The 26,309-nt window shown below is 46.8% G+C and overlaps 1 protein-coding gene across 4 annotated transcripts in view; it reads right to left on the bottom strand.

Annotated features, from left to right (window-relative positions):
- RNF212 (ring finger protein 212) overlaps window positions 1-26,309 on the bottom strand; it is a 348,304-nt gene that overhangs the window by 248,769 nt on the left and 73,226 nt on the right. For 3 of the 4 annotated variants that reach the window (XM_078679015.1, XM_078679014.1, XM_078679013.1), the window contains exons 3-4: window positions 7,109-7,183; window positions 1,185-1,241 (exon numbers count right to left, since the gene is read on the bottom strand). In XM_078679015.1, coding sequence (XP_078535141.1) covers window positions 1,185-1,241; window positions 7,109-7,183 — 132 coding nt within the window. The remainder of the gene's footprint in view (window positions 1-1,184; window positions 1,242-7,108; window positions 7,184-26,309) is intronic. The other variant, XM_078679018.1, reaches the window with a different exon arrangement.

Here is a 26,309-nt window from a genome sequence, read left to right as displayed (position 1 = left end):
AGCCAGGTTAGGTGGAGACAGCATGCCAGAATCTGGGGAGGTGTCCAGACCACTGGAATCATCCAGTTTCTCATTCCAGTCCATGTCTTGTGGTTGCGGGATTTCTAAGGCATCCTACTCCCCCTCCAAAACTTCCTCATCCATCCCTAACCATTCAGAATAGGGAACATTAAACGGGATGGAGCCATACGGCTCTGTCTGCACCGGTCTCAGAGGACACCCAACCGGCTCTGTGTCGTCTGGAATGAGGACTGGGCAGGTGCTGCCGGTGGGTGCCGGCAACGCAGATGAACTCTGCTGTGGAAGTGGCGCCAGGGAAGGCTGCTGAGGAGACGTGACTGGTGCTGGTCCGGACACGGGAACGGATTCTGTTGGAGGTCGTGGCGCCTGGGCCGGAGCCAAAGGCACGGAACCCACGGGGACTCATCCATCATCTGAGCCTTCAGGGCCCAAAGGCACACTGGCAGGGTTTGGACGCCCAAATATGATGCACATGGCATCATAAAACTCCTTAAGCTGGGCGGGGTCGCTCCCGGACCCGGAAAGGGAGGGAATATTGGAGACGACCCACGCACCCGCTGCACAGAGCAGGGCCTTGAACGCAGAGGTTCCTCTGCCTCATGGCTAGACGGGCAAGGCAACCGGTTTGAACCCCGAGATCTTCTTACTGTACCTCCTACACACCAAAAGGAGTCAATATAAAAGTTGAATTAGCCTGTCAAAAAATGACGAGGGTAGCTCTCTTCAACGGATCTGCGCTGGAGCAGAAAAAAAGAACGGACATCAGCGCGCCGGAGTCGATGCAGACATCACGGCGATAAACAGGACGCCGATGATGTCACACGAAGTCGATCGACGCCAGCTACCGGCACGCAGGGGTACTGCTGAGAAAATCTTCCGGATCCAGCCTGACGCCTGGAAGTTCAAAGGTAAGAAATATGCGGCTAGATGTCTTTATCAAATTAGCCTTCCATCGAACCTTAAGGTAAATACATTTTACATTATGTAACATAGTAAACCATTATATAGCATTTACAAAATGATTTTATTTTGTACACAACAAAATATTGATAATCTTTGCCTAACTAAATTGTGCAGCTCTTTCTTTCATCACATATTCACTAATATTTCAGGAGTCTGAAAAATATAAAGAAATAAACTATACAAACAAAACATAACTCTACCTTTTCTTTGTAGAATGCTAAGCAGCGTCTTCTGTGACTTTCTTGAAAATCTGAAACCTAAATATAAACAGTTATCTAAAGAAAGTATTTATTTGCATCCATTTTCTCTATATACAAGATACGAGTCACAAGTTTTCGCATGATTTTACTATAAAGAGAATCCTAAAAGGATGATTTTGGTTGTTCACACAAGTAGATGAGGTTCCTTCTTTAACTAGGGTTATATAGCGTTTGTTATTTCTTTTTCCATTTCAGTCATTGTTTAAACATTGCAAAATTGCTTTTATGGATAACACTTACTATGTGCCTCAACCTACCTACCTGTCCCCAGATACGCAACATCAGTTACCTATCGAACTCAATGCTCCGATAAGTGCCGGTGCCACTGTGGACTTTTACTGTGAACACGTAGTTCCCAAACATTAGTAGTGGAAGGATATACTTGATCCAGTCAAAAAGTGGAAGGATTTACGATCCAGCCAAAAAGTGGAAGGATACACTTGATCCAATCAAAAGGAAGTGAAAGAACAAAGAGGAAAAGTACTAAATGAGGAGCAGGAAACAGGAAAAGATAAGAAAGCAATCCATTTGTGAGCTACATGCTGACTGAAAGCACATGCTGTAGTACTGCAAGTAGTGCTGTCGGCAAAAGATGGATGAAGCGGTCTATGGCGATACCAAAATGTTGTCACTAAGGGTAAAATGTTCTGAGCTGAGCCATGGAGGATGAAATTGAAAACAATGGGAGGACAGTACGTTATTGTACTATGAGTATGGGGAGGGATGCAGTAAACTGCTGGCCTGAACTCACTAAAAAATAACATCATAGAAATTTGAGATCCAGAAACTGGTTACTTGTTTAAGGAGGATTTACATATGGAACAGGCCTTTGTGTATTTTCTTTTTTTTATGCGTGCACTGACCATACAGTAGCAACCGTGGAACAGATTCAACAATATTTTGGCGAAATAAACTCTCCAGACATACCAGTAGCTTCAAAAGAATACCTCTGTTCTGAGATCAGTGCAGAAGACGTGTGTAAGACAATCAGTAAACTGAAGAAAGGGAAGGCTGCCGGCCCTGATAACCTCCCAAACAAACTATATAGGACTTTGAAAGATGAACTGGCCTCCTGTATAAGTGAGGTAATAAATGGAGCCTTTTTAGAAGATAAACAACTCTCGCAATCTTGGGAGGAGGCCACGATTAATATCATTTTAAAACCGAAAAAGGATCCCAAGTTATGTGAATCGTACAGGTGGATTTCTCTTTTAAATTGTGAAGATAAAATATATACGAAGATAATAACGAAGCGTATGGGGATAAGGTCAACAGCTGATTAAGACATGAAGATCAAAAGGGTTTTAATAGAGGGAGACAGCTACACGATCTTATGCATGAGTTGATTGGCGCAATAGATATGGCCATAATTGAAAAAAATCTTACTTTTGACGTGGCCAAGGCATTCAATAGGGTTAGATGGCCTTTTTTACAATGGACTATTAAACCACACAATTTCGGGGAGATCTTATCTAAAGCGGTGACATCTATTTATAAAAACCCTACTACCAAGATTTTAGTAAATGGCAATGTTACAAAGCAAATAGTTATTAGAAAAGGGACACGTAGGGGTTGCCCTTTGTCACCCTTGCATTTTAACCTGTATATTGAACCCCAGGCAAATGAAACTAGAGCAAAGCCAAACATTATCCCATTTAAATGCAAGGGTTGGGAGAAAAAAGTGGCCTTATATGCCGATGATTTAATGATTTATACCAGTGATATGGGAAATACCTCCCAGGAATTTCGGGCACCTGAGAAGAGTTTAGGACGGTCTCAGGATACCCTGTTAAATCAACAAAAAACTGAAATTATCGAGTGGAATACTCAAGTGTTTTAGCCCACGAGTGAAACAGGAGATGAGATATTTAGGAATTCAGGTGGTGCAAGACCATGATAAACTGGCTCAGACTAATTTTAACAAGGTAGCGATAGAAACTAAATACCTACGTAAGGTCTAAAGTAGCCTTCCGCTTTTCTTTCTAGGAAGATCGAATTCACCTAAAATGTCCATACTCCAGAAATGTACATTTATTTTTGACACAATACCACTGGAATTTAAGCTGGAGGTTTTTAAGAAACTTCAAGGAGAATTAATCAGTTTTATTTGGTCTGCTAATGGGGTAAGAATAGCCTGGAGTAAGAAACACAGTAGTATTGGTAGTTCGGATTTTCTCCTGTATTACACGGGCGTTCCAGTTTAAGACTTTTAGATCTCTCTTTTTGGACAGTTCTGCTCTTTAAAGCCATGACCAGGGACCTCCCCATAAGGGCTGATTTTTTTCTTTTTAAATTCAGTCACCCCAAGAACTTTAAAAAGGTTATGCTGATATTCTCTGGAGCCTCGTGGAAAAAAATTCCCCCACGCAGGGAATGGCAGAATTTGGCCAGAACTCGGTCTTAAAGAGCAAAGACAAGTAGCCAAAATTACTCAAATTACAGGAGCGGAACGAAACATTCTACCCAGTGCCAGTTTCTGGATCAAAGACCTGTCATTCTGTGAAAATTTTAGATCCTGTGAAGTAACAGGTTTTCAGCAGCAACAGGGCGGCTCCGCCATAACAGACTTGTTCCTTCTTTAGGTTCTTGGTAATAACTAAAGATATGGGGTTGTCCTTCAAATGTATATACAGTACTTTCTGCAGGCAGTCAGCTGCCTGGAGTAGGTCTTTGTATGTTGATAGACCACCTTGTAAGAACTGGGAAATATGTTGTTTAATTTCTTTATAGCACTTTCTACTTGTCTAAGAGTCCCTAACGTGTGTTTTCCAAAGATGTGTTCAACTTTACATTTATGTAAGCGGTGGATGTTCTCTAACAAATTGTCAGGTAATTTTACGAGCTTGTTTCGCTGATCGTGGTATGCTTATTATTCCAGATCTCTCTTCCTGCGGTATTGGACGTTTACAACTAATCTTTTACCACGCATGGAATTACAACGTGGTCGTTATAACGACCGCGTTGACTCCGCATACTATTACGTTGTTCCGACTTGCGGAGGGGTGGGGAGGTGTTGGATTTAAAGTTTGTACCCATGTTTTAAAAAAATCTGTGTAATAACTTGTAATGCAATGTAAATTGAGTAGTGTGCTTAATAGGATGTTCATTATGTATATGTAAAAAACAGACAAAAAAACCTTTTTAATGTATGGAAAAATTCTTTTTAATTACAGAAATAACTGGGAAGACATTTTATGTATTCCTGATGAAGGTGGCTTTATTTTAAGGTCTGCCGAAACGCGTCCATGCAAGAAACAAAGAAGGAATATGTCATATATCAATTAGAGAATAATTCTGACGCTTTCGCTGAATTAATTTTCTGTTTGGTACCTTCTTTTTACTAATAGGAACTCTATTGTTTCCTTATCGTATTTGTCTGTCCCCCTCTTTTAATTATTTTAATCATTGTACTGTAATTGAATACGACACCCAGCTGATCCTCTCCCTGACCAACAACCCCGCCGCCGCCAGAGCCAACCTGCACGAAGGGATGAAAGAGGTAGCCGAGTGGATGACGACCAGCCGCCTGAAACTGAACTCGGACAAGACGGAGGTCCTCATCCTGGGTTCCTCACCCTCCGCCTGGGACGACTCCTGGTGGCCTCCCGCCCTGGGCACCGCACCCAAACCGACAGACCATGCACGCAACCTGGGCGTCATCCTGGACTCCTCCCTCTCCATGACCAGGCAAGTCAACAACGTCTCCTCGGCGTGCTTCAACATCCTACGCATGCTACGGAAGATCTTCTGGTGGATCCCCACCGAGACCAGGAAGACCGTCACCCAGGCCCTCGTCACCAGCCGGCTGGACTACGGCAACGCCCTCTACGCCGGTACCACCGCCAAGCTCCAGAAGAGACTCCAGCGGATCCAGAACGCCTCAGCCAGACTCATCCTCGACATCCCACGAACCAGCCACATCTCCGGACATCTGAGAGACATTCACTGGCTCCCCGTCAACAAAAGAATCACGTTCCGCCTCCTCACCCACGCACACAAAGCCCTACACGACCAAGGCCCGAGCTACCTCAACAGTCGAGTCAACTTCTACGCTCCCAAACGCCACCTCCGATCAGCCAACCACGCCCTCGCCGCCGTCCCCCGCATCCGAAGAGCGACATCAGGAGGAAGGTCCTTCTCCTACCTGGCCGCCAAGACCTGGAACTCCCTCCCGACCGACCTGCGCCTGACCCAAGACCACCTCTCCTTCAGGAAGAAGCTGAAGACCTGGCTGTTCGAGCAGTAGCGGCACCCCCCCCCCCCAGCGCCTTGAGACCCTTCGGGTATGTAGCGCGCTTTATAAGTGTCACTGATTGAATAAACTGTGTAACATTTTCTCATATTCAGTTGTTGTTTACATTTCTTTATAAGTATTACGTCATGGTACTGTCTGGGTTTGTCAATGTGTCTTTGAGAAATAGTTTTTTACATTAAGGTGTCCCAAAGGGAAAAAACCTGCCTGACGAAAGTTTAAAATCCAACACCTTTCCTAGTGTCCGCACTGACTGGAGTTGGAATAGTAAATTATACTATTCCAACTTCTGCACCCCCTCAAGTCGTTGTTCCGACTTGCGGAGTAAAGGTATGCAGAATCACAATACGGTCGTTACAACGACCGCGTTGTGATCCCCTACGGTGTAAAAGAATGCGGGGTATTGAGGTATATTCCTCTTCCTGCAGCACGAATCCCTGGCTTATTTGTCCATTCTGAACCTTTGTAGGCATAGCAATACAGAGTCTATGCTATATAAAGGTGGTAATCTGGAGGCATCCTGTACTTTCAGAATTTGGCACCCGGCATAAATCTAAGGCAGGCTTGTCCAACGAGTAGCTTGTGAGCTACTGGTAGCTCTCCAGCTACATGTAAGTAGCTCTCCTATGTACATCCCAGCCTACTAAATTTGAAGCTTTTACTTGGTTGAAATACTGCATGTGTGCCAAAACTGTGCATTAAAGCCAAAATGTGTGTATTTTCTTAACTCAAACTGATGTTTCGAGAAAAATCGCTGAATTCTCTAGATATATTTAGAGCTGTTCTTTAGGTGATAAATCATGTGGAGAGACTTATTACTAATATACTTACTTTTATGCTGGAGCATTGCTGCTATGGATGTTTTATATTCCGTTATTAGAAACATTTCAAATCGACAAAGTCTTTTTTACATTAATGCTTGACAGCCTGAATGATGCATTGAGGTGCTCACTGCTAGTAATTTTAAATACAGCAGCCGCTAACATAATCTTGTCTGATATGGTCACTATTACAACTCTGAAAATAATAGTAGCTCACAATGATTTCATTGAACAAAAGTAGCTCTTATTACACAAAGGGTTGGAGACCCCTGATCAAACGTAACCACAGCCTCCTCCCCATAAAGCCTATTCAAGGGGGAAATACTTTTTAATACTTTTTTCAAAGTAGTGCCTGCTCCTTTGAGGAACATGGGCTGCTTAAAAAAAGTATTCCACTTTGGGAATGTGAACAGAAGGATGGAGGTCTGCTGTTCTTTTTAGGTCACCATCACTGTTTTCGTAGCAGCTGCCCCTGCGATCATTAGGCAGGTCATTTTTCTGACCCTCAGTCAATAAGTATTTTGTAACGTGGCCTACTAGCACATAGGTCGTATTGCAAACTGGCAGGCGCACCACTAAAAGTTGGTTTACAATTTGTGCCCTGTCTGTTAGTACATCAAACCTTTGTTCCTTACTTTAACTGTAACCTTTGGTCCGTGCACTGGTCAAACTGAAATTCACAATGTCATTTACAGTAGCCCAAGGACATTCAAAATAAGTGAAGGACCTATTTTTAGAAATTGGACAAAATCCCCAACTAAATAATGTGAATCATAATTTATGTCACATACCTGTGCAAATTCTTTTGAGTATTTCTTGCATAGCAAGTTGACATCCATGAAAAAACATTTGACATCAGGACTGAGCTGTGGAGACAGGAAGATTGTGTAAGGAACAAAAATTGGAGCTGCTTGAAAATGCACAATTATGAACAATACCTGCTTGTATGCTACAAGTAGTACTCAACTCTTGAATCCAAAACCTACAAATCAAAATTCACTCAAGACTACCAGGTGTTATTCATCAAGTTTCTCTTCTCACTTACCTATGCTGAAGAAGCTAAACTTCACCCGAGGTAAGCTGTCAGGATCAAGCCTTAATGTCACTTTAAAGCAACAGCTCTCATTTGCATTTTGCGATGGGAGCTCAACTTGATTGACCCTTGACCTGGTCACTCCACTACCGCACGGGCCCCGTGTGCCCGGATTCTGCTGCTGCTGCCTGCTTGGCCCTCTTGCTGCCGCCTCTCCTTAGGGCCCCTGCTCTCCAGGCTTGCCCTTGCTCTCCAGGCTTGCCCAGGATTGTCCCGATCTCCAGGCTTGCCCAGGCTTGCCCCGATCTCCAGGCTTGCCCTCGCTCTCCCCCGCTCCGCTTTCCCGCTCTTTCCCCCCCTCTGCTCCCCGCCGCTGCTCTCCTGCGGCCCCGCCCCCCTCTCCTGTCTCCCGATCCCCATTCGCCGCCCCGCTCCCGCCTCCCAGCTGCTCCTCCCTCCCACTTCGCCATGAATGGCGGGGACCGCGCGTACGTGCAGCGGCCACGCACAGCGGGCGCGCCTATTGCGCGCCAAAGGCAAGCTCGTCTACGCCTGGATAGCGTTCAGCGCCAGGAACCCTGGTCCTCAACGATGCCAGCCCACCCGACGGACCTACGACGCCGCCACCCTCCACGCACTCAACGCCGGCCGGAACCCTGCCTGCTACCGAGCCACCCCGAAACGCACCCACGGACCCTTCACCTGCCAAGCCTGCCAATTCACCTGCCTCCGAACCTGCACCGCACCCGCCAAGCCGAGCACCAGCAACAACCACCTCAAGTGCATCCTGCTCAACATCCGCTCCGTCCACAGGCACGCCGTCGGACTCTGGAACCTCTTCGACACAACATCTCCAGACGTCGCCTTCCTCACAGAAACCTGGATGAACGCCTCCTCAGCCCCCGACATCGCCATAGCCATTGCCATCCCGGATGGCTACAAGATCACCCGGAGGGACCGCGTCAACCAAACCGGAGGAGGCATCGCCATCGTCCACAGAAACACCATCCGCATCACGACCAACTCCGCCGACACCCTCACCGCCGCCAAGCACCTTCACTTCCAGATACACACCGACCCCAAGACCACCCTCAGAGGCACTCTCATCTACAGACCCCCGGGACCACACACACAATTCAGCGAAGCCATCGCAGACTTAATCAGTCCACACACCCTCACCTCATCAGACTACATCCTCCTAGGGGACCTCAACTTCCACCTAGAGAACAACAAGGACTGCAACACCGCCGCCCTGCTGGACAACCTCGCCAACCTCGGAATCAAGCAACTGGTGAATACCCCCACCCACTACGCCGGCCACACGCTTGACCCCGTCTTCTCCTCCAGCAAGCACATCTCCTTCAGCCACTCCTCCGGACTACACTGGACAGATCACAGCTGCGTCCACTTCAACTTCAGGAGGACCACGACCCACCACCACCCGCAGCAGGTCCCCCACAGAAACTGGAGCAAGATCACCGCCAACCAGCTCACCAGCGCCCTCAGCCAGAACCCACCCACTAACGCGACGGACCCCAGCGAAGCAGCCCGCAACCTCACACAGTGGCTCACCACCTCGCACCACTGAAGAACCCTCCCAGCAGATCCGGCAGCAGAAAAGCCTCTTGGTTCACCAACGACCTCAAAACCTCCAAGAAAACCTGCCGCACCCTCGAGAAAGCCTGGCGCCACGACCAGACAACAGAAAACATGACAGCCCTCAAGAACGCCACCCGCAAACACCACCAGCTGATCCGCACCGCCAAAAGGACAACATTCAAAGATCGACTGGACAACAACACCCACAACAGCAAGGAACTCTTCAGCATCGTTAAAGAGCTCTCCAACCCCAGCGCCTGCAACAACGATATCACACCCTCGCAAGACCTCTGCGACTCACTCGCCTCGTTCTTCCACCGCAAGATCGCCGACATACACAACAGCTTCGGCGCACAGACCGCGCACCCAACCACCGAACCAACGCCCCCCCCCACCACCCTCTGCACCTGGACCCCTGTCAGCACCGAAGACACCACCCGCCTGTTGAACACCATCCACTCCGGCTTCCCAAACGACCCCTGCCCACACCACATCTTCAACAAAGCCGACTCCATCATCGCACCCCAGCTCCGGAACATCAACAGCTCCTTCGCATCCACCACCTTCCCGGAGAGTTGGAAACATGCCGAGCTGAGCGCCCTCCTGAAGAAACCCACCGCGGACCCCACGGACCTCAAGAACTTCCGCCCCATCTCGCTCCTCCCCTTTCCAGCCAAAGTCATCGAGAAGCACGTCAACAGACAACTCTCCGCCTTCCTCGAGATCAACGGATCCCTCGACCGATCACAGTCCGGCTTCCGAGCAAACCACAGCACCGAGACCGCTCTCATCGCAGCTACCGACAACATCAGATCCCTGCTCGACAACAGGGAAACTGCCCTCATCCTCCTAGACCTCTCAGCAGCCTTCGACACCGTATGCCACCGCACCCTGATCCAGCGCCTCAGCAACACCGGAATCCAAGGAGCGGCCCTGGAGTGGATCATCTCGTTCCTCCCCGGAAGAACCCAGAGAGTCCGCCTCCCCCCATTTCGATCCGCGGCCACCGAAGACATCTGCGGCGTCCCGCTAGGTTCCTCACTCAGCCCCACCCTCTTCAACGTCTACATGAGCCCTCCCGCTGCCATCGCACGCCAACACAACCTTAACATCCTCTATTACGCCGACGACACCCAGCTGATCCTCTCCCTCACCAACGACCCCGCCACCGCCAAAGCCAGCCTCCAGGAATGGATGAAGATCAGCCGTCTGAAACTGAACTCAGACAAGACCTCATCCTCGGACCATCCCCTTCCGCCTGAGACGACTCCTGGTGGCCCCCTGCACTGGGCACCGCACCCAAGCCAACAGACCATGCACGCAACCTGGGCTACATCCTGGACTCCTCCCTCACGATGACCAAGCAAGTCGACGCCGTCTCGTCTTTCTGCTTCAACACCCTGCGCATGCTCTGAAAGATCTTCCGGTGGATCCCCACCGAAACCAGGAAGACGGTCACCCAGGCCCTCGTCACCAGCCGTCTGGACTACGGAACACCCTCTACGCCGGACCACAGCCTAACTCCAGAAAAGACTCCAGCGCATACAGAACGCTTCTGCACAAATCATCCTGGACATCCCTCGCCACAGCCACATCTCTGCCCATCTGAAAGACCTGCACTGGCTCCCCGTCACCAAGAGGATCACGTTCAGTCTCCTCACCCACGCACACAAGGCTCTCCACGACATGGGCCCGAAATACCTCAACAGTCGCCTCACATTCTACACACCCACCCGCCAGCTCCGATCCGCCAGCCTCGCCCTCGCCTCCGTCCCACGAATCCGCAAATCCACCGCCGGAGGAAGATCCTTCTCCTACCTGGCGGCCAAGACATGGAACTCCCTCCCGACCCACCTCTCCTTCAGAAAGCAACTCAAGACCTGGCTGTTTGAGCAGTAGCGACTCCCCCCCCCCTCTAAGCGCCTTGAGACCCTAGCGGGTGAGTAGCGCGCTCTACAAATTTGCTGATTGATTGATTGATAGACAAAGGTCTATGTGGCAAGCTGCATGAGTGTGGGTACACATGATCCTGTGCGTATTATCACATGCTACTGCTGAATCTAACGGTAGCTGTCCAGTAAATGAGCTGTATTTCTTGGGATACATATGGGAGTTGAGAAACCATTGTGTGCAAGGTATCTCTATTTAAGCGGACTACAACCTTCAGACATTGCTAGTCAATGATCAGTAAACACCAACTGAGTTGTAGCAGTTTTGAAATACTGTAGCATTCCAAGTCTAACTGAACGGTTCTGGGAAGTCTGTAGATCTTCATCACAATATGCAAGGCTACCCATTAAGAAGGCCAGTAGGAGACAGCAAACTAATGTCAGAAAACCATAGGACTGCGAAGTAGCATTAGGGGTGTATATGGGAATGCACACTCGCTACATTGAGACTTCCGGACTCCTGCATTATTACACTATTTGAATGAGAGCTATTTGATGTTGAATGATCAAGGTTGTTGTGGGATGGTATCCAGGCATCGCATATCTGGTCACAGTAAGTACCAGTGTATGTAAGTATTGTTTCCACCGACCCACACAGTTCAGGAGGCAACACAATGGCCTTCATTGGATGTTTCCTTCATACAGTTTGATTCTCTGAGCAGGCTGAAAGTCATGCTGTTACAAAAAGGTGTAGCCTTAACCTCAGCCTGAGAGAGGTTTGATCTCTAGGTTGTAAGGTCTTCGGCTGAGATACAGGGGCTAGTCCGAAAGAATTTACGGCTCCATTTCAGAGAAATGGTACATCGTATCTTTAACATGTCTGATACAAGTAGGATCATACACCTATTCAAGAGCATAGGTTTCAGACTACTGAGCACCTTTCAGACAAACTTCGGAGTTAAACCATCATTTATACACTCCGTATTGGGAAGCGTTTTTGGAGGCTTTGCGCTGGTCCTTCAACTTGTAATGGGTATCCTTGTTTTAATTTTCCTACTCTGCAATGGACGGCCCAGTTCCACCAGAGATGGAAAAAGCACTCCTTGTGCGACGTTGCTGTGAACGCATGGTACTCCATCTGGGCGCATCTCGGCTTTGGGAGCTAAGCGAGCATTGGTTCCTATCATTCAGATCAGTCTGGGTCGACTGCATCTTCCCTATGCTCCGCTGCCTATTCTGTGGATACGAATGTGTGTTGGACATATGTCTTACAATACCATTGGTTGCACCACCAACCATTTATGTACTACTGGATCCCTTAAAGGACCACGTATTACAGTGTCCTCAGCGTAGTCCCATGTTGATGAAGGCATTCTTAGAGCCTCCACGGATAGCTTCAGCGGAATGTAAACTGGCTCTACAACAAGCACACAGGTACTGAGTGTTTCATCAACGGCTACTGTGAGCAGTGAAGATAATCACTTTTGCTCCATTGACCTGATACAAGAGGTGTTATAGGGTCCATTATCTGCGAATGCGAGCGACAGTGATGTTGCGTCTCCCACACAGGACACAAACATTTGGCTCTCCGTGTGAAGGGAAAAATTCAGCCTTTTTCCAAAACAATCCAACTAGGAATTCGAAAACATTGTTTTGTTTTATTTTTTCTCTCCTGCTCTCACTGAGCACCATGGCTTTCGATGTGCTCAGTTGGTCTTGCAGTATATGGACTATTTTAGAGGACTTATACAGCTTTTTAAACTTTTTTTTTTTCAAAACCAATTTTATTCTTTTTTTGGGGTACAAGATGGGCAATGCCCAATACATGCAAAGCAAATAATGAACGATATAGAATGTACCATGGTTTAAAAAACAATGACAAATCAGCCCTCAGCCTGGAAGACAGTGATCTTGGCGCCCATGCATCTGTCCATAGTTTTTTTCCATCCCCCCATGCTCGGTGGAGACGCCGCTTTCTACGATTGGGCTTTGTCCGATTTGGCCAGTTAGGCCCAGGAAATAACAAGTGTTATTTATAGCGGTTTCCACCTATCTCTTCTGTATTATGAAGCAACAGCAGTCTGAGATCGCACAGAATGGTTCAGGCCAGGACATAACCCAGACAGGACATGATTTTCCGTCAAAATGGTTAGATCACCTCAAAGCTCCAAACCGTGGGTAGGAATGTGGTTTCTGCACCCCTGCAGCAAATACACTGGTGGCAGTGGATAACACCCATTTTCCACAGACGGGATAGAGTATAGTATGCACGATGAAGATATTCGAATTGAATGAGGCAGTATCGTGAAGAAATTGCCGACCGGGGACTAGCCAGGGCCTCGGTCCAATTGTCATCGGTCATGATCGGTAGGTCAGTCTCCCAGGCCACTCTTATCTAATAAAGTGTATTTCGCATGTGGGTGGTCAGGGTCTGATAGATTTGTATGATCTTGTGCACACCCAAGTCCCCCATTAACAGACGACCCTCTAAGGGATGGAACTCAGGTAATTCCTCTAACTGAGAAACTTGGAGGGCTAGGGCATTATAAATATCAATCGATCTGTGATATATATAATTGAAACTCCGTTTGTAGTTGTTGGAAGGATTTAAGGGTACAACCTTGCATAATGTCGCCTAATGTAGAGATTCCAAGGAGGTCCCACTGATGAAAGCCCGTGAGTGCGGAGACCAGGCGTAGGTATGTGCCCTCCCACAGTGAGGTCATCTTAGTCAAGCGTCACTTCCAGCCCATGGTTTTCTGAGGGTACCGCCATAGTTGTATAACTGTCTTGCTGTCTGGGGGGAGGATATCTAAATGTATTGGTCTATAGAGGAATTCCTGTAAGGGGGTGCCCTCCATTGCCAGCCGTTCAACGGCATAAGCTGGGTCCGACTGTGAGCCATACCACCACTCAAAGACTAGGAGGTGGGAAGCGGCGTAATATTCTTATATATCCGCCGTTGCGATGCCTTCTCAGTAGGTTGATTGTGTGCAGGTATTCAATGCCACTCGAATCGCATCATCCTGCCATGGAAACTTATTAAGGATTGCGTTCAGCTAGATCAACCATGAGCGGGGAATGTGATATGAGAAGTTCTGTAGCAGATATAATATTTGGGGCAGAGAAACCATTTTAAGAATAGCTGACCGACCGTATAACGATAGAGGCAGCGGTTACCATATTGTGGTTTCTACGTGGACGGTGGAAGAAGTGGGGTAACGTTGTGTGACCACTCAATCATGGGATATGACAAAATTAATATCCACAAGTATTTAAAGCCCTCTGTGGCGTGGGATAGCTATGCAGCCCAGGTCCCACGTCTCTAGTCTCCGCATACAGGATATAGTACCGATTTGGAGGGGTTGGCGCCTAAGCCAGAGGTTTACCCAAATACTTAGAGGATCTGAAGAGTATGGGGTCCAGAGGGCCATAGGTCTGTCATGAAAAAGAGCACATCATCGGCATATAATGCAATCCTGTCGAAGCATTTACACAACCACTCAAACCCGAAAATCAATGGGTCTTGTCGCACCCAGACGGCTAGTGGCTCTATGGCTAAGGCAAAGAGCAGCGGGGAGAGCCCTGCTGCGTGCCCAGATGGATGGGAAAGGAAGCCAATCGATGTCCCGCCACCCGTACCGGGGCCGAGAGGTCCTTGTGGAATAGTTGGACATACGCTAAAAAGCGAGGTCCGAAATTAATGGCACAAAGGAGTTTAAATAGTTATGTCCAACTTAAGTAATTGATGAATGTGGGCCAACAGCATGGACGCGGGTCTGCTCCATTCTTGGGCTCTTGCAAGGGCATTATGGACTTGTCTAATGTAATGCCTAGTGCGGCGCTGTGGAATAAAGCCAGATTGATCTGGTTGAATGAGATCTTGAATACAGGAGCCGAGGCGATCGGCAAGAACTTTACCAAGAAGCTTCGTCTCAAAATTGAGCAGAGAAATAGGGCAATATGAAGCAGGATCTTCAGGAGGGCGACCAGGCTTACAAAATACCACAATTTCAGAGTGACGCCTGTCTTTGGGTAAAATATGTTGCTCGAGTGCCTCATGAAGTGCCGCTAGTAAAGGTGGGCCTAGTGTTGTCATGTGTGGCTGCAGGAAATCACTGGAGAATCTGTTGGGGCCTGGTGTTTTACAAGGGTAAGTATTGGTCAGTGCCGCTCTGAGTTCGTCTAGTGTTATAGAGGCATCTAATTGGTCTTGTACCTGGTCAGAGACTGATGGGGGGTATGTCTGACAGGAATTTATCAATAAGGGCACCAGATATGTGTTCCCTCTGCTGATATAGGGATGTGCATTATGTGGTGAATACTTGGGCCACAGTCTCTGGGGAGGTGCACAGCGCACCGGCAACGTCATGCAGTGGTGGCACAGGGAAAGAGGTTGCTTTAGCCTGGCATAGCCGATGGAGCATTTTACTTGACTTGTTGCCCCATTAATAAATCCAGTGTTGTGTTGCCAACCAGATCTCCTGAGCCTCATTAGAAGAGAGTTGATGTATTTTTTGCTGGATTTGGAGGAGGTTGCGCCGCAACCTTGGGGGCGGTGTCTTTAGTCAATTGAATCTCAAGGGATCGCTGGCGGTCTTCTAGTTTCAATATTTGGGCCAGAAGTTCATGGTTTTCGTCTGTCTGGAAACTTATGTTAACTCCCCAGATTGTAGGCTTGAGAGCCTCCCATAAGAAAAGACAGGGCTGTGTTAGTGTTGATCGAGATATAGTCGGTGATAGCCTGTCGAAGGGCTTCTTGATACGTGGGATCTTACGGTGCCAGGGCGACACGCGCCATCGATAGTGGGGGTTGTCGAGATTTTAGGCGTAGCTTAAGCTCGACCGGCGAGTGGTCGGACATTCCCCTGGGCGGGATGGAAAACTGGGATTTCCTGTGTGTGTAGCTATGAGAGAGAAAAATATAATCGAGTCGCGATACTGTGCCATGCACAGCCGAAGTGTATGTGTATCCTTTCTCGAAGGGGTGATGGGCGCACCACGCGTCAGACCACCCCAGTGTAGCAGTGAGGAGATTAAGTTTGGACTTGGTGGTATGGGTTTCTGACCCTGACTCACGCCAGCGATCTCAAGGCATCATCACGTTTTGAGTGCTACATTGTGGTATATCCGAACCTGTTGAGACCAGGGGTTATATATCTTAGAAGATGGGTCTCCTGTAGAAGGAGGATGTCAGCTTCGCAACGTTTAGCCAAAGTAATGCACCCCTCTTGATCTTGTTGAGTAACCCCTTGACGTTCCAGATTACTATGGTCAGCTCCCCCGGTTGAGAGTTAATTGTGTGTTGTGTCATCTATCATCCGATCGGTGCAGTTTCGCGGTTGAGATCGTGTCAGAATGGGATCTCAGTGTGTGTTCGATGTCTACAACTTTTAATAACAAAATATAACAAAACTTCCCTACCACCCCAGCCCCCTACCAAAATACTTCCATGAACGAGGAGTACCTGTTGTGGCAGAGAAATTGACAGAACCCCAACAACGTGATCCCAGGGAGTTCCACCAATCATACCCTAACATCCCAAAACTGTGGAACATAACAATTCAGGAGCGTAGCAGTTCTGTAGGCGGCCCTTAGACAGTTCTGTTGACCCAGCATTTGGCATCTGGAGACAACCATAGTGTCATCGATCAAGATCACAGGCTTATGTGTTTGTATCAGGTAATGTACGTTATGCCAAGTCATCTTGGGCCTGGGACCGCCAATTGGAACGGGATTGGTGTCGCCGCTTAGAGTTGCTTATGTTTTGTCTGCTTCTTTGCGATCCTTGCAAGGAATCAGATTCCACCGGTGGTAGGTTTGTGGCTTGAAATGTACTGCTTCATCTGCCCAGACGTATAGAGCCTCCAGGGAATCAAAGAAGTGCAATTTTGTGTTGTATGTCACTCATTAGAGCAGGATAAAGCAGCATGTATGAATGTTGAGTTCCCAGAGGTCGTGCTTAGCAGCCATGAAGGACTGGCGTTGTTGTGGTACCAGCCTGGTGTAGTCTGGGAAGATCATTATTGGCTGCAAGTCAAAGATCAGCAGGTCTTTGTGGGTTCTTGCAAATTGGAATATTGCGTTGTGTTCAGCATAATTCAGCAACCTAGCGATGCCTGATTGTGTGCGCTCACCAGGAGGAGGTGCCTTCATCAGTGCCTGATGTGCCCTCTCTAGCACAAAACAGGAAGACAAGGTCTCACCCGGCAATACGGAACTCAGCCATTAACCAGTTTACTGCGGCGAAAATTTCGGTGTGGTGCGGGCGTTCGAAGGAGTGGGCGGGACTGCGTCGGCCGTTGGTCGTGCGCAGCACCAGGGAGGTACTGCGAGCACGGAAGGGGTTAAGTAAGGAAGTTGTCCATAGAGGAGCCCTCGCAGCCCTCTGGAAAGCCGACCATGCACAGGTTAGTGCATCTTCAACTCAGAACGCAAGCTTTTTAAACATCATATTTACATTTACCATGTTTTTACACTGCTTTTTATAACAATGTTTTTATGCATTTTAGACAGGCGTATTTTTGTGTTAGTTGGCCTCATCGTCCTTTGGATGAAGAGTGGGTGATATGAGCCCCATTGTCCCCAGTATAGGCCTAGGTTGCTACACAACCTTTTACCTACATGCGTCCTACCTTGCTCTGAATAACAGCTCTGACACTGACCTTTTACCTAGTTATAGGCTGAATAAATGTCAATCAGTTTTCGACAAAACTTGGCTTCTTTAATATGCATGAGGATACCTAGTATCATATCTTAATCCCAGGCCCACAACGTACACAGCAGGACTACCCTCTTCTATATAATAATTCTGTCCAAAGTCACAGCTAACGTCATCCTTGGATGACAGGTACACTATAAATAATGGCGAGCCAATACATATCTAGGTAGAATCCCGGAGGGTACTTTTTGGATTTAAAAGAACCACATCTTTGCTGGGCAACCGGAAGATAAGCTTCCACACTGATACTAGAGGTCCCGGCCTGGAGAAGCTCCAGCATGCAGTGGTCTGACATCTCTTGTGGAGTGTCCAACTCGAGATCAAGACAGGGCCTTTCATTATCTCCAATAAGGTAATAGGCTTGGCTCTTCCCTAGGGGATTCTTGGCGTTACACCCACATCCATGCTAGGTACACTAAGGTAAGGTTTGCATCTTAGGAGTACACTCCATTACTGACACGTATCGATAGGCCTGCAAATATTTACTGTTTTAGCATATGGTAGAATTCTACCTTTTATTTACTCTGTTGGTGCTTGTAATCTTATATATCTGTTTATGTCCAATGATTGTTGCAGCAAACATGTTTTATACTAGAATGACGCTGGGTCCATAAATGCTTATTTAAAACGTCCCCATCTTTATTCTTTGTATCTCTCTGAAACCAAGGAAGCACGAGTGACTGAGCCAAAAGTACTGTACCGTTTTCACGATCCCGGAAGGATCAAGAGTTGTCATGTTCAATAGTTGCCAGAAACTATCTGCTCCTTGGTAAGGTTAGGGGGCTTATGGTGGCACTGTGAGCTAGCTGGTCTAAAGGCCAACATATCCTTTTGGGGGTGTCTGGAATCAGTCGGACACTAATCCCTTAGTCTATATTGTCTAAGCGCACAGATCCTATGTATTATTAGGAACTACACTACAGATCCACTGAGCACATCTAGCCATTGCCTAGCACACATGAGCCAAAGTCAGCATTTGGAACTTCTGCATGGGGAGGAAAAGGTTGCAATCATGAACATCCAACATGGGATGGAACACAACTCACTCCATTTAGTTTTAACAAGGAAATAGTAGCAATAGCTTGGTAGCTAAGATCCTCCATACCACTTACAAAGCTTCTTGTGATGTTGACTGGGGCAGACACGGTTAGGATAGGTGCATGTAGTGATATTCCTTAAATGGAACAGCAGCTTGGCTGCCTCATGACAAATTCACTGGAACTTTTTGGTTTTAGCAGATGATGAGGGAGGTGGTTTTATCTTTACACTGAAGTGTCTCTTCATAGTCCGTTGACTTCGTGAGGAGGAGGAGGAACCAGAATGGACCTTGGGTCTAAAGTACTCTCTGGTCTTGAACCTTTGGCAGTATTTTACTGTTTTAAAAAGAGAATGAGATTGGACTGGTATAGTACAAAAAATCAAAAGTGCAAATATGCCCACAAGAAGCACACAGATGGCTGCTTTAACTGTAATGAGCAGGGCCAATGAAAAAGATGTAAGCTGGTGTTCAAATCCACAACAAATAGACAGTGCTCTGTTTCACATGTAAGAGAAGCCCACAAGGGCCCCAACAAAACAAAATTAATGATATCGAGTAGTGGGGATGAGCAAAATGTCTCTAAGATAGAAGCATTTCTCAAATTGACTGACTGGTTCCACATACCAGGGTCATCAGAACAATGGGTGACAAGACATATGTCACTTAAGAAGGGCCTTCGAGAAGTCACAGACAAAACTTGAAGTGGGAAAACCCTTCCAGCATCCCTTGGTTTGAGTTATGTATGTCATAGTTGATTTGTAAAGCGCTCGTACACCAGATTGGTTTCGTGGCGCTGTTTGGAAAGGTGATGGGTGGTGAATCTTTATTGAATGCCTTTTTAAAAAGCCATGTTTCTGAAGTTTGCTGAAGGTCATGAGGTCAGTGTAGGATCTAATCTCTAGCGGCATGGAATTCAAATATCTTGGGGCCAGTGAGGAGAATCTGGATCCTCCAAATCGTTTCTGTTTGAAAGAAGGTGTTGTTAAAAGATGCAAATGGGCGGATCTCAGATTACGGGTTGGATTGTATCTTTTGATCATGCTGTCAATGAATTTGGGATTTCCACCATTCAAGGATTTGAAAATGATGCATACCCAAGTTGAAGGCGCATCTCTGTGATATAGGAAGCCAGTGAAGTTTTTTCAGAAGGGGGGAGACATGTTGGCGTTTGTTCTCCTGCAGAATCAGTCTGGCCGCCTGGTTCTGTACCAGTTGGAGACGTTGAGTGAGATATGCCGGGATGCCATAATATAGGGAGTTGGCAAAGTCAATGTGTGATATCACCATGGCGAGGACTGCCTGAAGTTTAGCTTCTTAAGTTAGGAACCTGCTGATTTTCCTTATTTTTCTTAATTGGAAGAAGCAGGTGGAAATGACAGATCCAATGTGAGATTTCATGGCGAGGTCACAGTTGACCGCCACTCCCAGGGTTTTGGCATATTTAGATGGAGTCGGTGTTCATCCCAGTTCTTTGGGCCAGAAATGGGAGCTCCAGGGATTGAGTAAACCTCCCGTAAGGATTAGTTCTGTTTCATCCGGGTTCAATTTCAGTTGATTACTGTTCATCCAATCCCGGATGAACAGTATTGTCGACTGAAATTCATGAGTGGAGGTTAAGGAGTTACTCACAGGAAATACTAACTGGAAATCATCCTCATAATTGAAGGTTTGAATGTTCCTTTCTTTTAATGCGTGGACCAAAGGAAGAAGGTAAAGATTAAATAAATGAGGAGAAAGTGAGGAGATATAGCCATGTCTGAACTGGGGTGGCAGAGTGGGCTAAAGAACGGTGATGGATTAAACCCAGATCTTTTGACTGGGTGTGAGTGTTTGATTGATTCAGATGCTCCGTCCATCACCACCCCCTTTTGTACCGCTTTTGGCCGCCATAGGTGTGGCTGGGTATGCTCAGACGTGAGTCCCTTGCTCACTTTGCCACTGGATTCAAGCAAGCCGGGCTGAAGACGGCTGGAATGCCAGAATCCGGTCCTCGGAAGCTTGTTTCCGGTCCAGGGAAGGCATGGCTTGGCAGTTCGGGCTGGACTGTTCCCATGAGGCACAGGGTCAGACTGATTTGCATATAGCCATGTCTGAACTGGGGTGGCAGAGTGGGCTAAAGAATGGTGATGGATTAAACCCAGATCTTTTGACTGGGTGTGAGTGTTTGATTGATTCAGATGCTCCGTCCATCACCACCCCCTTTTGTACCGCTTTTGGCTGCCATAAGTGTGGCAGGGTATGCTCAGACGCGAGTCCCTTGCTCACTTTGCCACTGGATTCAAGCAAGCCAGGCTGAAGACGGCTGGAATGCCAGAAATCGGTCCTCGGAAGCTTGTTTCCGGTCCAGGGAAGGCATGGCTTGGGAGTTCGGGCTGGACTGTTCCCATGAGGCACAGGGTCAGACTGATTTGCATATAGCCATGTCTGAACTGGGGTGGCAGAGTGGGCTAAAGAACGGTGATGGATTAAACCCAGATCTTTTGACTGGGTGTGAGTGTTTGATTGATTCAGATGCTCCGTCCATCACCACCCCCTTTTGTACCGCTTTTGTCCGCCATAAGTGTGTCAGGGTATGCTCAGACGTGAGTCCCTTGCTCACTTTGCCACTGGATTCAAGCAAGCTGGGCTGAAGACGGCTGGAATACCAGAAACCGGTCCTCGGAAGCTTGTTTCCGGTCCAGGGAAGGCATGGCTTGGCATTTCGGGCTGGACTGTTCCCATGAGGCACAGGGTCAGACTGATTTGCATATAGCCATGTCTGAACTGGGGTGGCAGAGTGGGCTAAAGAACGGTGATGGATTAAACCCAGATCTTTTGACTGGGTGTGAGTGTTTGATTGATTCAGATGCTCCGTCCATCACCACCCTCTTTTGTACCGTTTATCGCCTCATCTAGCCTCAGACTTTGAGCAAAAAGGCTCAATGTACAGATCGAAAAGTATAGGTGAAAGAGGACAGCCTTGTCTCGTCCCTCTTTCTATCTACACAGATAGTGGTAGGCTTTCAATCACTAAAATACGGGCTGTTGGGCTTCAATAAATCTTCTCTAGAGTACCTTTAATTAATTTTCCCATCCCAAAGTGATGCATTACCACAATAAGATAGTTCAAATTGACCCGGTCAAATCGACCCGGTCAAATCCCTTCGTAGCATCTACCGTCACAACCGCGAGGGGGAGACCCTTTGTTGTAGAGTCACAACCGCGAGGGGGAGACCCTTTGTTGTAGCTAAGTCGATGGTACCAATCAAGGCATGATTCAACTCTCTCAAATTTCTCAGAGGTACGAAACCTTTCTGATCTTCATGTTAAATGCAGTTTTAAACAGTGAAGCCGCTATATGTCCTTGGAGCTCCATCCACTTGAAAATTGCCTCCTGTGGCTCAACAAGGATTTTAACAGACTCTGGAGGAGATGGGAAACTCTCCATTTTCAGAAACATCTTGCATTGTTCTGTGCTGAACTTTGCTCTGACAAACCAAGATCCCTCAAGGGCTGTATCAGACATTTAGGTAGATTGAGAAGAAACCCAAGCTGATTTAGCACAGTTATGAGTCCTGTTAAACAAAAATCCAGAATCTAAACAGAGGGTGCTTAGATTAACCAGTCGTCCAAATACAGAAAGACTAATATTCCTTGGAGATGGGCAACCAGTGTTGCTACTTCTTCGGTAAAGACTCTTGGATACCAAATGGAAGCATTCTGTGCTATTAGTGTTCTCCTATACCAAAAATCCTCAGGAACCTCTGCTGAGGTTTGAACATGGGAACATGGATGTAAACATCAATCATATACAGTGTCGCCAGCAGGAAATTAGGCTGTATGAAAGGAATGATCCTTTGGAGAGTGTCCCTTTTAAAAGAGATCCTTTCTGCTTTGTTTAAATTATTTAAGATTATCACAATTCCTTGTTTGCTTCGGAACAAGAAACACAATAGATTAAGTCCCTTCTCCTTCCTCAAATTTGGAACAGGGAAGATGGCTTTCTTTTGAAGCAGCAACTGAATTTTCTCTTTCACAGCTTCAATCTTATCTTCAAATTTTGAAAAGGTAACACGAATGGTCCCTGTGTCAGCAGGAAAGAGAATAATTTTATCCTGTAACCTCTCAGAATTATGCTCAAAACCCCCTTGTTGAAATGGACCTCTCTCACTTATAACAGAACATAATGGATCCTGCAACCAACCTCTTCTTCTCAAAGTTCCATCCATTTAGTTCCTGGTCTCTGCCACAGTCCAAAATGTGGATTTGTGTCAGACAGATTTTTCTTCTGCTTCCTCTGAAATTTTTTATTACAAACCCTTCCTCTTTCATATTCTGCTGTCTTCTATGCGGTTGTCAACAAGATTTGTTCTTAAACTTGAAAGACGACTTGGGTTGATATTGATTAGGAAAATTATTTTTTTCCTTTTGTTGGAAAGTGGATTTTTAGTAGCAATAAGTAGTGACTTGCCACTACTAATAATGCCTCTAACACAATAAAAGGTTCAGTTGGGGTCTCAAGAAATGAATCCCTTGCTCAAACCTTGGTAGCTAGCAAAGAGCAGACAGGCTCAACTTAGGAGACAGGTATGTAAAGCATTTAAATACACCAATACATTAAATAAGTATGACACAACACACAATAAAAATCCACCACCAATTTTTTTAAATAGATAAAAATGTTATCTTTAAAATGGCACCAAAATGACAAAAATCCAACGCTGAGCGGGAGGCCTTTGTCAAAACTTTACCTTCTGACAGGGGTTTTTCTGGAGATTTTTCTCTTAAAGTCGAGCCAGCCACTTCATCAGGTCGGATTCGGTGCCAGTTCGCTGTCTTGAGTTTAGGTGAGGTCCCGGTCTAATCCTGGAAATCTGGAGCTCCAGAGATTTCAGCAGGACGAACCTGAAATCCAGGCCGGGTCACGGTTGAAGTCGACGTCTGTCACCTTATGGAGCTTTTTCCAAAAGTTGCTACAAACTTCTCCAAACTTCTGCAACGTATGCCTGAAGTTTCCCTTGAGGGTTCAAAGTGCCCAGCACATAACTCCAAAGGTCCGGAATCTCCTAAATGGTCCTCAGGATGTCTGGACTACAATTCCCACAATGCACCTGGCCAAATCCTTAAACGTCTTGGTGGAGATGATGTAGGTGGGCTCTGTTAACCTGCAGCTTGGAGGGAGTCCATTCCTTAGACTTTCAGAGTCAGGCAAAGCCTTCTTTAGCAGAAGCCCAGAGTGTGCAGCAGGTGCATTCCTTCTGAGTGCAGTCCTCTTGGGGCAAGCAGGGGTTCAGTAGTGCAGTCTGTCGTCTTCTTGCGTCTTTAGGCTACAGATTGGAGGACCTATACAGATCTCCCATATTTATTCACAGTTTGTGGGAGTCAAGCAGAGAGGAACCCCTGACCAATGGGATGCAGGGGGCCACCCAGGTGTATAACCACTTCCTCCAAAGTGTGTCATATTCTTGTCCCCGAAAGCACCATTCTCTCAAAATCTAAAACAGAGAAAGTCTCTCCAGAGGAGCTGGATTAGGCTAACCCAACCTACTGGTGTGACTAATTTTCCTAAATACTCCCCTTCCAACCCACTTCTCAATCTAATTACAGGGGCTCCTGTGTAGTTAAGGGTGGCAGGATGTGGGGATCAGCCTGTGCTGTCCTAAAGTGTAGAGGGACCCATTGTCTATCTAGCATGGCTGTTCACACCTCATTAGAGCAGCCTGGCCAGGTGTAGGCCAATCAAGAGAGAGCAGCTGAAAGGCTTGATTTTGGCTCACAGTAAAGAAAGTTAAATAACTTATACTCAGCACAGTTATTATAAGTATAACAGTGTAAAGTTTGGGGGTGTATCTTAAGTATTAATTTGATACCTTTAAGTATATTTTCACTTGGCACCTACCAATGTTTAGATTCAAAATATCACCACGCTATCCTATGGTGCCATTCACAACAATGGGGAAATTGGCAGTTATTCCCCACCAGGGCTTATAAAACATATTTTATAATGTCCCTTCATATAGTTACAATGCACCCTACCCCTGAGGCACCTAGGGGAGACCTTAGAAGTGATATATGTAAAAATAAGGTAGTTTGGATTTAAAGGTACTTCCAAGACTCAAAGTCGAATTTGCATATGCATTTAATATAAAGGGAGCCTAAAAGGCAATGCTGCCTTTAAAATGACACAGGTGACACAGTAGTGCACACTTAAGTGCATCTACACTTACATGCCCTATTATATACTAGGGACATACAGCTAGGATGTCAGTACCAATTATAGTTACATCTAATTTGCATATCCTTATAATCAGAGTACCAGCCCTGGGTCTGATCAGCAGAGCACAGGGCGCAGTCGGGGTCAGTTACCACCAGGGCCTAGGCAAAAAGAATGAGGATGATCAGGGTAAAAAGGAGGACGTTCTCACATAGCCACCCCTCCCCCAAAACAAAAGGTGATGTGAAACTAACCTATAGCCTGGTAGTCCTCATCAGCAAAGCGGAAGAACCTGGAAAGGTCATCTGCATTGGAATGAGCAGTCCCAGGTCTATATTCCACTGTAAAGGCCATACCCTGTAGAGAAATTGATCACCTCAGCAGTTTAGGAATTTCCCCCCTCATTTGCATGAGCCATCTGAAGGCCTGTGGTCAGTGTGAAGACGGAAGTAAGTGCAAAACAAGTATGGCCTCTACTTCTTCAGGGACCAAACCACAGCAAAGGCTAACCTCTCAATGGCACTTCATCTGTGTTCTATGGGGAGAAGGTGCCTACTGATAAAGGCAACTAGCTGACCAAGGCCTTCTTTATTTACTTGTGCAAAGACTGCCCTAATCCTTTGATCTGAGGCCTCCATCTGAACCACAAACTCCTTTGTGCAGTCAGGGTCCAGCAAGAGTGGTGCTGAACACACCTTTGGAGTCCAATTGACCTTCTTGGGCATCTTTTTTTAAATGAGTTCTGTCAGAAGGGCCACAATGGTCCCAAAGTCTGGACAAATCTCTTGTAATACCCATTCAGACCACGGAATGCCCTGATCTGAGTCTGGGTAGTAGAAGCAGCCCAATCCAAAATGGTTTGGATTTTGGCCTGGAGCGTTGTACATGGCCTCCATCTCTACAAGGTGGCCCAGGCCAAGAACTGAGCTCTGCCCTATTTGGCACTTCCTGGCCTTAATAGTCAGGCCTGCCTATTGCAGGGCCTGAAGCCCTTTCTTCGGGTGGGTCAAGTGAGCCTCCGAGGTGGAGCTGTACACAGCAATACCATCCAGATAAGCTGCACTGATCTGCTCCAACACAGACAGGATCCTGTTCACTAACCTTTGGAAGGTAGTAGGAGCATTCTTTAAGACAAAGGGCATTACTTTGAACTGGTAATACCCCTCTAGAGCGGAGAATGCCGACTTCTCCTTTGCTCCTTGCCGGAGGGCAATCTGCCAGTAGCCTTAGTTCAAATCAGATGTGCTCAGGTACTTAGCAACCCCTAACCAGTCAATGAGCTCATCAGCTCTAGGTATAGGGTGAACATCAGTCTTAGTGACTGCATTTAGTCTTCTATAGTGCACACAGAACCGTAACTCCTTCTTCCACCCCCCGGGAACTAGGTTAGGGCACAAGCACCACTGGGCCGCCCGTCCTCCTTTCTTCTAATCACTGATTGGAAATCCTGGTTCTTACTCACTCATCAGCTGCTTCCCTGAGCTCACTGGAATTTTTGTCAGGTACTGGCATAGCTTC

Source organism: Lissotriton helveticus, chromosome 2_2, assembly GCF_964261635.1.
Source record: "Lissotriton helveticus chromosome 2_2, aLisHel1.1, whole genome shotgun sequence".
NCBI lineage: Eukaryota > Metazoa > Chordata > Amphibia > Caudata > Salamandridae > Lissotriton > Lissotriton helveticus.
Note: the sequence above shows the minus strand (reverse complement) of the source record. Positions and strands in the feature narration are given on the sequence as shown.